Genomic DNA, 19,352 nt, shown 5'->3' with positions numbered 1-19,352 from the left:
ACATTTACATCTCTGCATTATGCCCTCTCAAAGTACTGCTATAACTTAAATGATGAGATTGGTGTTGGTAAATGGATACAAGGATAGATCAAATTTTTAAAATGATAGATATTATTAAAATATATTGATTATCATTGATTTATAAGTATGTATTACTATAATTTATTTTACATTTCTGCATGTTTGAAAATTTTCATACTAAAATTTGGACAGAATAAAATGGCAGATTCAATGACTATATAAAGTACAGAAAAGCTTTATTTTTAAATTTTAAGTTACATTTAAATTCATCACCTAGAAGGGAACTGATTTCATTGAATTAATTATAATATATGTTTTAAAATCTACAATAGATTACAGTTTTAACCTAGACTTAGTGCTTACACCCTAGCTTCCTCATTGGGGCTTTCCTCATAGACAAATATCTCTTGAGAGTTCAGATAGGATTTGGGACATAACTGGGAGCTGTGGATATTCACAACCTCCAATATTGAAGAAAGTGGTTTTTCAGAACTGAATAAGATAGGATGCATGTTCTGGATTTTAAAGATGGTGGCAACTTAGAATTTATTTTACCCAATGAAGAAAAATGCTTGGCATACATGGAAACCCTCTTCTTTCCCAGAGTGTTTTTCCCTACTAAACTGGGACAGTCCAGAATTCAGCCCACGACAGCAAACAACACAAGAAACTAAAGCCCAACGAGGCAGTATAGCTAACATTATGCTACTAGTTATTGGAGAAACCAACACTGGACCTAAATCTACTAGATGAAGTGTGCTTGAACAACATTCTCTTATTCTTGAGATTTCACAATGCCATTTTTTTTTTGTCTTCTGTGGAACTGTCAACTTCCATACATTAAAAGCATGAACTGTTTGGACAAATGCATTTCAAATTCAACACAAGGCACAGTGAAAATAACCAGACTATATCAGGTGAGTGAGGTGCGAGGCACAGTTAAACTAGCAATCAGCTTTGTAGATTGGCCAAGTAGTCTATTTCTCTGGGTTTCAGTCATCTCACTTTTCATAAAAAATAGGTTTGTATTATATGTCTTCTAAACAGTATTATTCTGCTACATTGTATGCATTGCTAAGCATGAGTCCCTATTATTTGGATTATCCAAATATTACTAGAATCAGTCATCGCAACAGTGATAGAAGTGATTAAAGAAAGAATAAGAAAGGAAGGAGGGAGGATTGGGAGGGAAGGTAGGGTAGGAAGCATTATTAAGCTCTTAAATCTGTGTATATGAAACACATGACATTTGTTCACCTTATACAAATAAAAAAAATTTAAGAAATTATCCATATTAAAAACAAAAGCTGTCCTGTGTGAGCACACTGACTTGCTCTGATTTACCCCAGAATTCAGAAATTGGATCTTTGACATGAAAAATACAGAATTTTATACAGCTCTGGCCTAAGGATTCTCTGGCAATCAGAGTTGCCCTAAATCCAGGAGAGATTATCCCATGAGGCAAGATTCCAGGCCAGAGCTTAGAATGTCTTCTAGTTATACTCCAGGGAAATTCTAGCAATGCATGGAAATCTTTGTAATCTCTAAAGTTCATTTCAACTTGAGGTATTTCTGATTCCATTGCTTCAAATTTATTTGTAATATAAAGGAAAATATAAAGTGCTGGCCAAGCAACCAGAGCTTTATGCTTTATCACCCCTTACTGATAACTTGTGTTATCTCTACACTAGATTTTACCAAACTAGAAATCCAAATCTGATTAAGCCATCACAACTATCTCACTTCAACTACTGCATAAGGGAATGACATAGAGGAAGAAAGGTACTTCAGCTAATTGCCTTAAAGGGCAGGAGGACAGCTTCTGAGAAGGAGTTATAAAAAAGCAGTTACAATTCAGCACAAAGTGACATTTCAATTTAGACATTTCCTCACACTGATTAGACTCTGTTCTTGTTAGATATGTTCAAGGAGGTGACACTTTGATTGGAAGAGTAGCCTATATGAATCTAAGATTTCCCAAGAAGATTAACAACAAAAACTTGCAATTCTTATACCTGACAGTTTATCAGTATTATTATTAGTTTGGTGTTAAGATATGAGGTATTAAATCTGACTTTCTTGGGACGGGTATATTGCCTAGCAGGGGCTGGCACTGTGGTGTAGTAGGCTAAGCCTCTGCCTGCAGGGCTGGCATCCCATATAGGTGATGATTTGTGTCCTGGCTGCTCCTCTTCTGATCCAGCTCTCTGCTATGGCCTGGGAGAACAGTAGAAGATGGCCTAAGTGCTTGGGCCCCTGCACCCACATGGGAGACATGACCCCTGGCTCTGGATTGGCCCAGCTGCAGGTATTGCAGCCATTTGGAAAGTGAACTAGTGGATGAAAGACCTTTCTCTCTGTTGCTCCTTCTCTCTATCTGTAGCTTTACCTCTCAAATAAATCTTGAAAGAAAAAAAAAAAAGCCCATGGCTTGTTTCAGAGTGCCAGTATTCAATTCCTGACCTCAGCACCTGATTCCAATTTTGTGGTAACGCAGAGGATGGTGATAACTTAAGTAGCTGGTCCCTACCACTCAAACGAAAGAGACATATTTTGACTTTCTGGCTCCTGGCCTCAGGCTGGCCAGTTCTGACCATTGTTGGCATTTGAGAGCAAACCAGTGGCTGGCAGCTTTCTCTCTCTGTCTCTCTGCCTCTTGAATTAAAACACAATCTTACTTTTTTAACTACAGAAAATCTTACTTCAGCTTTAACGTTTGAAAGACATAAATATTTGGGAAAAACAGGGATCTTAATGAAATTGAGAACTGACAACTTTTCTTTTTTTTTTCAAATTTGAGCTGTAGATTAAGACCATTTGACAATCAATGCTCACTGGGTACCGGATTGGGATCCTTTATGTGAAAGTACCAGATCGGAGCACCATTTCCTCCAACTCTAGACACCACACATCTGTTACTTTGATAGCTTGTGAGTCCTATTTGTTATTAGCCTGTTATTGAAATGCCAACTTTCAGCTACTCTGGCAACATTCATCGAAGATTTGAAGAAATCAAGCCTTTACAAATCTAGAGGGTGCTATTAACTAACCAAAAAAGACATCCAAATAATAAACTATCCATGGTAACTAAAAAGCCTGACTAGAACAAAGCTTGAGAGAGCTTCTGTCACAAAAAATGTTTGTCCTGTTCCCACAATGGGAACATTTCAAAATTGTTCAGTGCTGTTTATAAACAGATGACATGATTTCTCAGAGCCGTGGTGGAGGCCTGATTGCAAGCATTGATGTCAAGACTGTAGGGAACGAAGAAGGAAAGATCATAGAGCAAATGAGTCAGAGAACTTCCGTTTAAAAACATTTGTAGATGCCTGAACTTTTTACTCTCTTTTCCCTACAGAGAACTTCCGTTTAAAAACATTTGTAGATGCCGCAACATTTTACTATCTTTTCCCTACCTTTCCCACGAGAGTTTCTCTCAGGACTACCCCCAATCGCTGAAGCTGGCTGTGGTGAGAAGGAGATGGAACTGGCAGTTCTCAGATGCTACATTTAACAGCCTCAGTCCCATGGAAGAAATGTCTAACTCCACACACAGAGCCCCCTCTTGCCTACCCGTGATGTCGTTCGTTGTACAAACAGTAAACAGCAACCCCAAAAAAGAGCAACTCACCGTTTCATGTATGGCAACTCTGTAGGGCTTGTGATTTAAGCCCCAAAGCTGTGAAGAGATCTGACCTTGAAACTTTTTTAGAACACATAGTTCCACGTAGTAGCACCAAATTGAGGAACAGAGAATACAAAGAACTCTCTGCTGCAGTTTTGCTTTGTTTGTTTTGTTTTTTTTCCAACAACAGAATAAATAATATACTGTCCAAAATCTTGCTTCTTTAAAACAAAATCTCAATATTTTAAGTTCTTTTATCAGCAGAGGCTTAGCATTATGCTGGATCCCTCAGTTATGGGGCAGTTTCTATGCACTCATTCTTATACTTAAACTCACACAATGAAGACAAAGGTCCTAAGCACTTTCAGGAGAGAGTTTATAGAATATTGCAGCCAACTTCCCTCCTAAGGATTACCAAGAAACATCAGGACCACATCCCTTACCAGCTACCTACTCCTACACACTTGTAGTCTATACAGAGGGAACACTGAGAAGACAGATGACCGAGTCAAGAGGTTAGGACAGCGCAGCTTCTGTGCCAACAGGTGGCTATCATAAGGACAGATGTCTGTGATTACTCAGCAGCATTCCCAGTTCTCTAAGTCAAGTAATGGAGGCTCCAAGAAAAATCCCACGTCATGTCTGGGTATTTCCATACTTCCTGTTTACTAACAATTAGACATTTAATTGGGCAACTGTCTTGCTCCTCTCTCCCTGAATCTAGTTTCTCAGGGAAAATAAACAGTGGTGCTTGGCATGGGAAGCCACTGGTAGCTTGACTCCTTACTATTAGGTGGGGGAAAGTGTGGGGAGCAACTCGGACTAAACTAAGTTACTGGAATTAAGACTTATTCTATGCATCTGCTCTCCCACAATATGGCGCTGGGAGAGGAGTAAACAGCTTCTACGCAGCTGCCTCCAGTTCGACCAGTAACCTGCAGGAGCTGATCCTGCTCCTGATTGGAGGAGAGCAGCGTACTCGGCGTGTGGGTAGCAGAGTTGGGATTGGTGGAAGAGGACTATAAAGGAGGAGAGAGACAACATGCACCAGGAACATCTAAGGGGAACATCCGGATAACATCTGAGCAGCCCCCGAGAGAGCCGGCCGGCGGTGTGCCGCTCCCCCGCGGAAGTGGGGAAAGTGGCAGGGGGGCCCGCCCCTCCACGGAGGTGGAGGGACGGCAGCCAACCCGGGAAGAACCAGCAGCAAACCCGGGAAGGGCCGAGCAGACAAAAGAACAGCGCAGGGTCCTGTGTCGTTCCTCCGCGAAGAGGGGGAGCGACAGGAAAGTTCCATGAGACTCTTATGGACAGAGTATATATTACAGGAAAATGCTGGGTGTGAGCCATCTTGCTGGTACTCAAGCAGGACACTTAGGGCTATAGGACCCTGACGGGGACTAACTGCTGGTTCCAGGAGTTAAGAGACACCAAGGTGTCAGGCAGAGCAGACTCTTATTCCAGGAACCAAGCACTGTGCAAACACAACAGAGTCCAAGGACAATCACATGCCTTTGGGAGAGTCAGCGTGTCAGTGCCCCACACATAAGCTGCTCAGGAAAAGGCAGAGGTGAGGGATAATCAGTCAAGAGAGAGCTGTGACCCAGACGCTAAGGGAGTAATGAAGATGTCTTAACTTCTATGAACCCTCTTTCTTAGAGTAAGAGGAAGGGAGACCTTAGAGTCTGTGCCCTTCTATTCCAGTGAAGGAGTGGGAAAATGAGGCAAAGATGGACATTTCCCAGGTCTTTCAAGCCAAAGTCAGGCCTTTATTGAGAAACAAAGATCTTTACCCTGATTAGAAGATTAGAGTTTTAAACTGAACCAGATTTTCTTTTTAGTAACTAGAAGTTTCAGGTCATTGATGATACCTATTATTAATACGATTAAGGGACAGGGAAAGAAAAACTGATGCAAGGTGGCAGATAAGAGTGATGGGAGGAAGCAAAACGATTTCATGTTTACATTGTAATGAGTTGAAACTCTTTAGTAAAACCACTATATGAACATGAAATTTGAAGAAATTTGACTTCAGAATTATTTCTCAATCTAAAATGCTTAAATACATATAGAATTTCTGAAATAGCCAACCAAGATGATAATTTAAAAAATTGGGATTTTTTTCCATAACAATCCACAGTGATTATAATTTTAGCCAGCAGATCATATTTCAAGAAGTACTGACTTAGGGGTCAGTCATCTTCATTTGGAGGCATCTAAAATTCCCTAATTAGTATAGTTTTACAGCATTATTTTAGCATCTAGAGAGAAAAAAAAGGAATATACAGTTAAGATAGTGCATATCTTCAATGTTGACCCAGGAAGAATTTCATGTTAAGGGTAAGATTGAAATGTAGAACTTTAGAATTCCAGATCATCTGAAATTATGACATAATTATAGTTACTTAAAATCAAGGGAGTTTCTATTAATGTGGTAGCAATCATTTTATATGATTTCAGTATAGTTAGAAAATTTCCATGAAAACTAATTCATAAAATGTCTAGATGGGAAAACAAAGGATAACTATTTCCTCAACTCCTTGCTAAAGTCACCTTTTCAATGAATAACAGTACATGCTCAATACACATTTTTGAATGAATGGTGGCTAATATTTCATTATGAAAATCACTACTTTCCACTTAATATAAAATTTTTAATGTTTTAAAAACAACTATGTACAAAAGAAGTATATAATTCTGTGTATATATATATATATATATACTTATATCTTCTGAATACCTCCCTATACACACATACATGCTGATAAAAGATTTTACAATTAATTGTGTACTTGGAATCAGGGAATTAGCTAGGCTTCAGAAGCTAATATGTGGAAACCAGAACTAAAGCATCTCAAGGTCACACCAAAGGTTTTTAATCTTTTACTCTTGAAATTGATTTTTTTTCATTAATAGAAGCATATTTTTTGTGTTTAAGATTGAAGACAAGATAGTAGTGATTATGTAAGTAGTGTTGTGAGAGAGGTGGTAATAATAAGCTTGGCATGTTGACAGTCATGATATTCAATTTAAAGAATCACAGAAAAAATTGTGCACCCTAAACAGCATTACTTTGTCAATAAATGATACTTACCTTCTACTCAGTGTGTGCAGATGTTAGGGGGTAAGCCAAAGCAGACAGTCTAAGTATGGAGACACAGATTCCAGGGCAGTTTTTGTCTCTCTTTTTCTACCATTCACACATCTGGGGCTGTGTCTCACAGAGGATAAGCACTAGCTGTGGGGTTATACTGAGTGAAGTCAGAATCCAGTGTCTGCCACTTGCTTGCTCCCTAATCCTGAACAAGGATCAAACTTTTTAAGCCTGACTCCACTCTGAAATGAGACGTGAATGAAATATTTTGTGGCTAAATGAAGTAGAGTTTTGGTGAAGTTCTCATGAGAATGTGCATTTAAATCATTCAGCACGGTGCTTACTTTTTGTAGATTTTAACCATTATCACTAGTATCATTATTCTGAATGAATGAAAACTAATTCAAGCATCCTTTTTGTCTTTTACCCTGCTACTTCATTTTTTGATACCTACTTCTTTTCCTATTTCTACACTCTTCCCTTGAATCATCTGAACCATGTTTCAAAACATCTCAGAAGGCCTGTGGGATTCATTCTTGGTATGTATTACATTATCATGATCTAAAAGAGCTCACTTTCTCTGTAATAAAAAGTCATCTACTGTCATTCATTAGTAGGTAGAGTCACAAAAATTTGAATTTTCATAACTGTTTTATTGTTGCAGGTTTTACTGTATTAGTTTTTGCAACTCCATAAAGGTGACTTTAAAATATTTCCCTTGGGGCCGGCATTGTGGTGCAGTGGGTTAAAGCCGCTGCCTGCAGTGCTGGCATCCCTTATGGGTGCTGGTTCGAGCACAGATGCTCCACTTCTGATCCAACTCTCTGCTATGGCGTGGGAAGGCAGTAGAAGATGGCCCAAGTCCTTGGGCCCCTGCACCCACGTGGGAGACCTGGAGGAAGCTGCTGGCTCCTGGCTTCGGATCAGCTCATTTGGGGAGTGAACCAGTGGATGAACCTCTCTCTCAGGCTCTAGATCTCTCTGTAAATATGTTTTTCAAACAAATAAAATGAATCTTAAAAAAAAATTCCCACTGATAATTGGGAAAATGGGGATCACATATCATGCTACAATGGTTATCTGGTTTCCTTGAAAATTAAAATATCTTTTTAAAACTAATTTTTGCATTTGCTTAATCTGAATGTTGATGTGTGTGGAGATTATATGAGACCATGCCAATGGAGGGAGCAGGGAAAAGTCCTAGGCCTGTTTCTTAGACTTGCAAGAATATATTCTGGGGTGTTTGAGAGGATAAGCAATTTAAGGCTGAAGCTAAAAATATGACTATCTAAAGCCATATGATCTCAAAGGCTATTAGAAATGGCCACAAGAAAGGAAAACTATATATAGGATTGTTGTGTTCTGTGAATAACTGAACGAGAATGTGATCATCATTTTTCACTTCATAGCTTCAATTTGGCATCCCCTTGTTAAAATGTTCAGACTTGTTAATATCAACCTTTTAAAATATAAAAATATACAATAAATTGTGGAAATGGGAAGCCAATTTTGTCAAAAAATTTCTAAATAAGTATGTGTTAAAGCAACATGGATAATCTAGATATTCTGAGCAAGTCTTACTTTATGCCTAGGAATTCAATTGAAGTTATTTTTAACAGAGCTTAGTTAGACCTCTTCCTATGATGCATCCTTTCCCCAGTTCACCTTTCTCACTGTCATGCTCAGTGTGCACAGATTTACATATTGTTTAATTGTGGCATATTCCTAGGCCTACACAGAATGTCAAGCCACTGCGGCAGCCATTTTGTTTTCTCTTGGTGAGCCAAGCATTTTCTGTTTTACTGATAGGATAGTCTTCATTAAAGTTCTTTTATAAAAATGCTATCAAATTCATATTTTTACTAAGCTTAATGATTATACAAGCCTATATCTGGAAATTTTTAAACTAGCATAGAGGAATAAACTATGACAAAAATTTGGTTGTTAAAATTTGTAATAATGGATTTTGAAGGAAAATCCAAACAAGGTTTTGAGAAACCCTGAAAACCAGCCTCCAAAGTTGTTTCTTTTTTAAAAAAGTATATTTTTTGCTAATATAATGAGGCTAATTCAACACATCAGTGGAGAGCAAAATTAAAAGATAAATTTGTTTGGGTGTAAAGATTTTGAAATTCCTGCATAGTTTTTTTCATAGCTGATATTTCCCACAAATTTCTGAAGATCTCTCATATTTACAGAAATAATGAATTTGAAATAAACTATAACTATAGTTTAGACAAATTCCTGTTATATAAATTATAAATATAATGTAATTTGTTTGCACACAAACTTTGTAAAAACATTCTCCTATGGCCGTTCTATGGATTTTATATCCTTGGAATTATATGTTAAAAGTCAAGCCTTGGATAAGTTAACAGTCTCAAGTCATGGTGCAGAGGAATATAGAAATACCGAAGTCCTGATCTTCTGGCCCCATCCATGCTGTTTCTAACTCAACATTCAGTTATTAGAGTGACAATTTTCTCTTTAACATACAATTCTGTTACCAGACCTATGTTAATGGTTGGCCAGACTATTGTTTTGCACTTTACTTTAGTTTTAAATGAATAGTTTGACAATCTGAGAATTATATTGACATCTGTATTTTTCTAATGAGAGGGCTTACAGATTTATACATGATTAGATTTCTCCATTGGTTAGAACTATATCTCAAGATTGCTAAGGTCATAAATTTGACCTCCGTTTGAAGCTTTTGCATTTCTTTGTTTAGATCTAGGTCTTTACAATGAATGAACAGTTGTATCAAGAAACTTGTGGTTACTTAATTTATCAGACAGTAGAACTGAAATACTAAAAATACTGAATATTCATTCATACAGTCATGAAATCATGCTATGGCTTTCTTGTTTCTGTCATACTTTCGTCACAATGTGAAAGCATTCCTAACCTGATGTTGTTAGCCTTCCCTCCACTTACCTACCCCCCTAAAAAGACTAATCTTCTCTACAGTAATAGTGGTAGTTCAGCAGACAGGATGACAGGGCTCAGTGGGATTTACTAACTCTTTCATTTTACAAATAAAGGCACTGTAAGAGTTGAGAGGTTGTGACCACTCATAATATGACTGTCTGTAAGTGGTAGACCCTGGGAGCATGTATCCACAAATTTCTCTAAGGCAGTCCAATAGCACTTGTAACTCAGTCTTAGATAGGAAGCACTCACAATACCAGATGTGAACAGTGTAACTGTTTTGACAGATATTTTTTGATATACGAATACTCTTTTCCTCATGCCCTGTTATTTAAGCAAGATGTTCATAAACCTGCAATTTTTATATTCTAAGAAACATCTTTATCCTAAAATTCCCAAATACATTAACTCCTAGTAGTCAGAATATTTTGAAAATATATTGACCTTAGCTGAAATTTCTCTCTGCAGAAATTATAATTTCATACCTTATTGAACCACATAGCACTGGTTTATTTGTGGTTTCTTTTAGCCAACTATCAAGGAATCTTCTGTTACAATTTTCATGCATAGGAGACAGTCAATAACTGTTTAATTATATGAGTTATTCAGTTTGGGGCTTGTTTTTCTTTACATTATTTACCAACTTCTGACATATTATATTTCTATTTGTTTACAGATTATCTATTTACTAGGTAAAATTTAGCTTCATAAGGAGAAAGGGCTTTTCTTGTTTCTGCTGATTTTTTTCTCTTTTCATATTATTCTTTCTTTACATTGTGCTTAAGACATTGAAAGTATTTAGCACATTTGTAATGATTGCATAAAGGAATGATGTTTTAGCTGTGCTTGTTTTTGCTATATTGCATCTATCGTATTTTTTTAAACTGAAATGTTCTGTATTTCATTTGGGAAGCTGAACTTCCTAAATTTTCTGCAGAATTTTTCCAAAAAAAAAAGTACACTCCCATGAAAAACATATTTATAACATGAGGTAATTAATTTAAGTGGAGATTGGCAGAGGAATTTTACCTTTAATATTAACTGTATACTATAATTATTTTATTCAAAAGGAAACTCACAGATGATCTAAACCCCCCTCTAGTTTAATCACAATCACACTCTTACACTTCATTTTAATCACAACCTATTCTAAAGTTCACTTGAGAAACCTTTTAAAAGTTTTCAGCAGCATACATAAAATTCACCAAATCTTGTCCCTGTGAACCTCTCTTATTTCTATTATTTAGAGTATATGTAATCATTAAAAGTGAATAGTGTTTTTTTTTTTTTTCCAGATAGGGACAGGCTGTCATTTTCTGACTTTTCCTTATTTTACAATCTTTGCAACTGTTCTGAAGTTAATCCAAACTGATCATCTGAGATCATGAACTACAGACTTTGTATTTCTTATAATGTGATAGATAATGTACCAGCGGTTTAAAATGAGTTAATTTGAAAGAAAATGAATTTTCAACACACCACATTAGGACAGAAGAAAGCATAATTAAAGTGCAAATTTAACTTTGGCCACAAGAACAAAAATCTAAAAAATAAACAAGGTTTACACCAAATATTTTAGTTTTCTGACTAACAATGATCAAATCCAAAGCAATTCTCTCAGTTATAAGAACAGAGAGCGATGGATGATTCCCTCTAGTTTAATTTGCCATTATTCTGAGTTACTATAGGATTTGAAAAATAAATTTAAATGGTTTGATTTTTACAATGGCTATGGTTATTTTATGTATTGAATCACTAATTCTTCAGAGTAAATTGTACTTGCCTTTAAGAAAGTATATATTTTAAGACAATGAGAGTGATTATATAGAGCCAATGAGACAAGTGGAAACACTTTAAAAGAAAAACACCAATCCAGAGAATAAATCATGGACAGGAAGTCACTAAAATCTAGATTTCTACAACTTAAGGCTACATTTCTCAGGCTGTATTTGGGAGCAGGTCCAACACAGCTTGTAAAATATTTATTGAATTTTGGGTGTGAAGTCTTCCTGCTACAATAATCACAACCTGTGTGAAATATCCCTGTGTCCCAAACATTAATGAATACTATTTTCTGAACAACAACATTCCATGGCAGTGAAAAGTTTTTATATTTTCTATAGTAACACATTTACCCAGGACCCATGGTAATATCATCCATTCGACGATGGTTGGTGGTGGACCTTGCCTGTTCAAGTCTGACCTGTCGATGTGCTGAGAGGCAAGCAGCAGGAGGAACAAAAAAGTCAAATAGGAGGCTGTGTGGCAGATAAACTTGATAAATGGCTTTCTGATGAACAGTCCCAGCGGACTTTTAGGAGCTATCAGGTAGCACACGGAGAAGACAGGGAAAAGCAGTCCTATTATGAAACATGTCACCATCTTCACTGCCCAATGTCTCCTCCTCCAGCCAGGAAATTCATCATACCAGCGAGATGCGAGCAGCTGTTGACAATTGGGCTGGGCAACAAACTAAAAGGAAAAGGAAGGGGAAAGAAACATAAGTTAGTGCTTCATGTAATTGTTTGGTTCAGCAATAAGAACACAGATCAATTTTTAAAAACTGAAATTTTGCTACACAAAATCTTGTATTTCAAAAAGTGTTTTAAGTCATTTTCTGAATGAAGTCAAGTATTAAACATTTATTATAGGGCATAGTGCTCTGTGTTTTGTAAGATGCAATCAAAGTCACAACACTATGGCTGTACTTGAGAAAATAAAGCTAGAACTTGGAAGGAGAACTATACATATAAGATGTTAATTAGTGAACAAAACTCACAGAAATAGACACACGTATATAACATATATGCATAAACATATATAAACACACATAAACATATATATTTAAATAAGATAACATATACAGCAAAGTTAAAAATCTAACGTGACTATATCTTGATTTTGGGTTATTTTTTAGTTATGGAATTATCCTCAATTTTACTCTTTCTAAAATGAACATTTACTACTTTTGCCACTTTCATTTGCGTTGAATTGTGTTCAAGTGTATTGAATCAATATGAAAAACATGAATAAAAATATTATGAACACTAGAATGTTAATCATAACTGAATACAGTAGGAACAATGCCTAAAGATAATCAATTACCACAAAGCATTTCAGAAGCATGACATTGTACCACCTTGGCGACATCTCTGAGATGTAATATAGACATTACTCTATTTTAAGGATGAAGACAAAAAAGGTTTATTAGAAGTCCCTAAATTTATCCAAGGCTAAATATCTGGTGAGTGAAGAGATGCTTGAATATCTTGCAACAGAACATTATTGTCCACACAATACCTTTCTCATTGAGACTGAAAGCTAAGCATTATGAATTAAAATGGAGTTTTCTTGGATGGGTGCAATAGAACTGCACGTTAAGCTGCTACTTGGGAAGCCCGCATCTTATATACTATTTCCTGGGATTGAGGCCCATCTCTGCTTCCTAGTCATCCTCCTGTTAATAAGCCTGGAGGCAGCAGATGATAATTCAAGTACTTGGGTTCCTGTCACTGATGTGGGAGACCCAGATGGAATTCCTGCCTCCTGGGGGTATTTGAGGAGTGAATCAGTAGGTGGGAGATTTTTCCCTCTCTCCCTTTCTCTCTCTCCCCCTCTCCCCCGGCCTTTCACATCAACCAAAAAAACCAATCAATCTTGTTAAATAAAGGAAAATTTCTCTTCCAGAAGGAATATTCTCTGTGGACATATTTGTATACAAAGAGAGACAGCTGTACAAGAGAAACTATGGAGGGAAAGTAATAGCATATACTAGGGAGAAAGTGTACGGATTTAAGGAATACATTATGGGCAGTTTTGATTGAAGTAGAAATTTAAATGCCTTGTAAAACATGTGAGAAAGTTCTTTTGGCATCATAAAATAGACTTCATTTAAAAAATTTTGGAGCTGGCATTGTGGTGCAACAGTTTATGTTGCTACCTCTGACATCAGCATTCTATATTAGCCCCAGTTTGAGTTCTGGGTGCTCTGCTTTGGATGCTGCTCCCTGGTAATGAGCCTGAGAAAACAGTGGAAGATGACCCCCTGATACCAACATGGGAGACCCAGATAGAATCCCAGGCTCCTGGCTTTTCCCTGGTCCAGCCCTGGTTCTTGGAGACATTTGGGGACTGAACCAGCAGATGGAAGATCTTTTTCTATGTCTCTCCTTCTCTCTGTAAATCTGCCATTCAAATAAATAAATGCATTTTTAAGAAAAAGATGTATTTGTTTTATTTATTGAATAAATATTTATTTATTTATTGAAAATACTGAGTGACAGAGAGTGAAAGAGAGTTGAAAGCAGGGAGAGAAACAGAGCTTCCATTCACTTGTTCACAGATAGGAGCCTGGCTGAAGCCAGGAGCAAGGAACTACATCTTTGTCACCCACTTGGGCAGCAGGGGCCCATATACTTGGGCCACCTTCTGCTGCTTTCTAAGGTACATTAACAGGAAAGCTGATCAGAACTAGAGTAGCTGGGACTTGATCCACCAATCCAATAGGAATTGTGGAGTCTCAAGCTGTGGCTTAACCAGCTGTACCACAACATTGGCCCTAAGATGGACTTACCCATTAAATACACTGAATACTTGATCCTTTCATAGGATCTCACTCCCTAGTCCAAATTTGTATGACACTTTAGAATCTGTCCTTTTCCTTTTGAGATAGTACATAAGCAAGCAGTTCCAAGATAAACAAAGGAAAATGCTGTGCTTGAGGATGAAAGAAGAGGTGGGATCATTGACTAAGTAACAACTCGGTAGTTGGAAGTTCAAGCATTTTGCTTGAATGCATAGTAATTCCTTATGCAACTACTTTTCTTCAACTTGTCTTGTATCCCTACTCTTTAAAGTATGTGGTGGATGAAGAAATTTATAATACTGCCAAGTAGGTTTTTAATAATGAGTTAAGTTCTTTGCCCATTTCTTACCTGGATTTTTTAAATTTTGTTTTGTTTTACAATTAAGGTAAGAAATGGGCAAAGGACTTGAACAGGCAGTTTTGCAAAAGAGGAAATTCAAATGGCCAGCAGACACATGAAAAAAAAATGCTCAAGATCAATAGCCATCAAGTAAATGCAAATAAAAGCCACAATGAGTTTTCACCTCTCCCCAGTTGGAATGGCTCTCATACAGAAATCAACAAAACATGAATACTGATGAGGATGTGAGTAAAAAGGTACCCTAACCCACTGTTGATGAGCATGCAAACTAGTACAGCCATTGTGTCAGATAGCATGGAGACACTTCAGAAAGTTGGAAACAGATCTGCCATGTGACCCAGCAATCCCACTCCTGGGAATTTACTCAGGGGAAATGAAACCAGTATGTGAAAGTATTATCTGTATCCCTATGTTTACTGCAGCTTAATTAACAAAAGCCAAGATAGAGAATAAACCCACATGTCCATCAACTGATGACTGGATAAATAATTATGGCATATATACACTAAGGAATACTACTCAGCCATAAAAAAGAAACGTTGTCTTTTGCAAAAAAATGGATGCAACTGGAAACCTTTATACTTAGTGAAATAAGCCAGTCCCCAAAAAACAAGTACCACAAGTTTTCCCTGATCTGTGGTAACTAACAGTGTACAAAAATGTAATGTACATGGGTGAAATGGAGATTTTGAGATTTGATGGTTGTTTACAGTTCTTGTCTTGACTGTTGAGGAACAGTGATTTTTTTCCCTCATAGTATTTGTTGTACTCTTTATTTAGTCTAGGATCAATCTTATGAGTATAAAGTAAACTGAAAATAGATCATTGTAAAAACTGAGAGGAGCAATAGGAGAGGAAGGAGGAATAAGGGTGGGAGTGTGGGCAGGAGGGACAGTAGGATGGGAAGCATCACAATGTTCCTAAATCTATTTATGAAATTTGTGTTCCTTAAGTAAAAGAAAAAAGGATAAAATAAAAAACAAACAACCAATCAAAAATAATGAGCTAAGAAACCACAGATAAAACAGAATGAAAGAGCACTTGATAAGCTGAGCATTACTTCAAATAATCCACAAAAATTAAGAGATGTACAGATGGACAGACAGAAAAGTTACAGAGAGGGAGCAAGGAAGAGAAAGAAGAGGTCCTTCTGAAGGACAACCTCAGAGGGGGGCCACTTGTCTCCATGACAACAGCCACTGGTTCATCTCAGCAAAGCCCACCCCAGCTGGGCTGGCACATCCTGAGGCATGCTGGGAGCCTTCTGCTTCTGCCTCTTCTACTCCATCTTTCTACTGCATAATGAGTCACAGGAAATTCTGTCTTCTATACCATTCCAGGGGTGGGAAAAGGGGGGTTTATCTTCATTACAGTATCTTCTCTTCTACACTTGTTAGCCAATTCCAACACAGGTCCAGTCATCACATTAAGATGCATATCAAAACTTAATAAACATTGAAATTAACAGTTGTTGCGGCATTTATGAAAATAATGTGAAAAAATTATCTTCTTGTCCTGGGACTGTAACCATTGAAGACATTGTGAACAATATTGAGTCTAATCTCATTTTTACAAATAAGGAAAGTGAAATTTGGTATCAATACTTTCAAAACAACTACTCAAGCTAGTAAAATCCAAAATCATAAATGTAACAGGAAAAAAAGATGAGGAGAAAGAAGATAAATGTTAAAAGTAAAGAAATGAAAAAAATCCAACCAAACAAAAATCTCACCACCACATAGACAATAATTAAGATATTGTCTTAATTAAGATACTGGATGTTGACAAATTGAGTTCAAATAATTCAAAAATTATTGTAGGCATAACAATTAAAATTAGTATATATCAAATTTCTTTGGTTCTTCCTTCAACTTTTTAGTTTTTCAAAAAACTTGTATAGTTTTCAAAACTGTGTATCCAAATTCAGATTGTGGCTGTACTCTCTGAAAGAGGAAAATCTGGGAACAGCCATTCCGGTACTTTGTCCATGTGCATTCAGTGAGACATAGTAGTTTCAATTAGCTGCAGGCTGATAATAGACTTGAACATTTTGGATAGATTGTATTACAGTGATTTACATAAGGACAATATGATTCTATTGCTCTACAAGGACCATGTAAACACATGACAGTTTCATCTGTGTTTTGTAGCTTATTCCATGAATACTCTAAAAAAAAAAATCTATATGCCTTGGATTTCCATTGTCTCAGCCAAGTAATGTTTTCTAACAACTCATTTTTCAATGCTGATAGCAAACCTTAAGGATAATTTATATGCAGAAGAGCTTCCGGGAATTATTTTGACTACAGCTAAACAAACCTTTCTTATATTTCAGCCCCTAAATATCTTCATAGCTGTCAATGTCTGGATTTCTCCCTGCTTCTTCAAGATAGTGCTGGTTGTGTTCATAGTTAAAATAATTCTTCTGAACTCCCTGAGCATAGTTATTCCACGTGAGTAATCAGAACTTCCTACTTCATGAATGAAAGCATCTATTTTCACTTGGTCCTTCCAATTTAATTAACTCAACAATCTTCAATATTGCTTATGAGCCAGACATTGTCTAGATAAATGGTGGGCAATCCCATTTATCTAAGAGAGATCTCTAAGAACCTGACAATCTTTCTTTGGGGAACTTGAAATATATTGAGACTGTCAATGTAGCCAGATGACTTAATACAGGCAATTATATGACTTATTTAAAAAAAGACATAGAATATAGAACGGATTATTCCAAACATGGAATGGTCTTGGAAATACAAGAAATGGAGTGGAATTTGTAGTTAAACCTAAAATAACAGGTAAGGTTTGGATAGACATGGATGGGTTAATGAATAAATTTTGGTTTAGATTTAGAAAATATCATGTTAAAAACATGAGGATGGAGTTAAATATTTTCAGATGAGAATTCCTTGTGCTAGAACATTGCAATTAATGGTACTAGAAGTGGAGTTCAAAATGAAGCAGTAGCCACATTTTGAAGTATATAAGAAAATGTTCATTATTGAGGCAATGTTCAAGACTGTCTTTAGTCTTCAAAGTATGTGCTGAAGCCAGCAACATTGGCATCAAAATGAAACTTGTTAGGGAGGCAGAATATCAGACCCAACTTTAAACCTGCTGAATAAGAATATGCTTAGTATTATTCCTATGGATATTAAAGTTTGATGATCACTGGTTTAAAGGATGTGATGCCTAATGAAATTATAGTTCCATTGAACCTGCTGAACATTTAAATACACATCCTAATGCTAAAACCAAGTAGGAAACTGTTCAGCATAAAACTGTGGGGGTGAGTGAGTATGTGTATATTTGAGTCTGTAGGTATCCAGGAGTTTATTTTAAGCTAACCCAGCTCTGGACAGTATAATAACTTTAGTAAAAGGAAGTAAGCAGAGAGTGGTTGTTCTCAAAGTTGAGCAAACAAAGAGGTCAACTGAAGACTCGTTAAAATATAACTTGCATAACCCCATTCACAGTGTTTCTGATTCAGCAGTTCCAGTATGGGCTCCTAAATTTGGAATTTTTATCACGTTCCCAGGTGATTCTGATGTTCCTGGATCAAAGTCCAGCTTTCAGGAACAGCCACCATATAGAAAAGGGCATTTGAGCAATGTGGGATAATATTCCACATTTTCTGATTTTTTCTATTTTATATTCTTTCTTTCCTCATTTCAAACCATCCCTCATACTGAGGTTTGGAACAAGAAAATTTAGTTAAGATGCCTTTAAAGGTAGTTACATAAAAGTCATATATCAAAAGATGCTATATGGTACTAATTAGCAAATATGTAATTACAGGAATAAGCATAAAAATATTTTAGCATAAAAATATAAGAAATAACCTCCAAAAAGTTACTAAATGCTAGTGCAGATGCAAATGTTGAACACAATGTAATGACAGCGAGAGGATGAGAGGTGATTAATTTATAATTAATTATGAATGTTACAAAGGGACTTAGACAAGCATGAATGAATGCCAGAATGTAAAGAACCTGAATAAAAAGAAGAAAATGTTTATATTTAGTTATTCACAGATAATTTTCCTGTGCATTGCCATCTGCCTTCATCATGACCTTAAAGTTATGGCAAATGGTGCCTTATATAGTGCATTTAAATGCTGTAAGTATTAACAGCATATGATCCATGGAAAGAGTCCATTGGGTCTTTTTTTTTTTTTAATTTTTTGACAGGCAGAGTGGACAGTGAGAGAGAGAGACAAAGAGAAAGGTCTTCCTTTTTCCATTGGTTCCCCCCCTCCCCACAATGGCTGCTGCAGCCAGCGCACCTTGCTGATCCCAAGCCAGGAGCCAGGTGTTTCTCCTGGTCTCCCATGCGAGTGCAGGACCCAAGGACTTGGGCCATCCTCCACTGCACTCCGGGCCATAGCAGAGAGCTGGACTGGAAGAGGAGCAACCAGGACAGAATCCGGCACCCCGACCGGGACTAGAACCCGGTGTGCTGGCACCGCAGGCAGAGGATTAGCCTATTGAGCCACGGCGCTGGCCAGTCCATTAGGTCTTAATTCTAGATCTACTGCTTTTTGATTGTGTGACTGTTAATTATTGAATTCTCAGTGTGTCGTTTGCCTGTTCTATATAATAGGAATAACAAATACCTTGTACATTTATAATTCATGAAATTAAGTGAATTCATATGTGAAAAATAAGGCTGTTATTAGGTTATATTCTATGTTCAATAAATGTTAGATAATATCATAGTTGCATATAAACAC

General features: G+C 36.7%; 1 protein-coding gene across 9 annotated transcripts in view; it reads right to left on the bottom strand.

Moving 5' to 3' along the window:
• TRPC4 (transient receptor potential cation channel subfamily C member 4) overlaps positions 1–19,352 on the bottom strand; it is a 250,697-nt gene that overhangs the window by 49,182 nt on the left and 182,163 nt on the right. For 8 of the 9 annotated variants that reach the window (XM_051831769.3, XM_002721087.6, XM_002721088.6 and 5 more), the window contains one exon: positions 11,807–12,143. In XM_051831769.3, coding sequence (XP_051687729.3) covers positions 11,807–12,143 — 337 coding nt within the window. Of the gene's footprint in view, positions 1–11,806; positions 12,144–19,352 lie in introns of those variants that run through there. The other variant, XM_089303690.1, reaches the window with a different exon arrangement.

This window comes from Oryctolagus cuniculus, chromosome 9 (genome assembly GCF_051225735.1).
Source record: "Oryctolagus cuniculus isolate XC-2025 breed Fujian yellow rabbit chromosome 9, ASM5122573v1, whole genome shotgun sequence".
Classification (NCBI taxonomy): domain Eukaryota; kingdom Metazoa; phylum Chordata; class Mammalia; order Lagomorpha; family Leporidae; genus Oryctolagus; species Oryctolagus cuniculus.
This window is presented reverse-complemented; position numbering and strand designations above follow the sequence as displayed.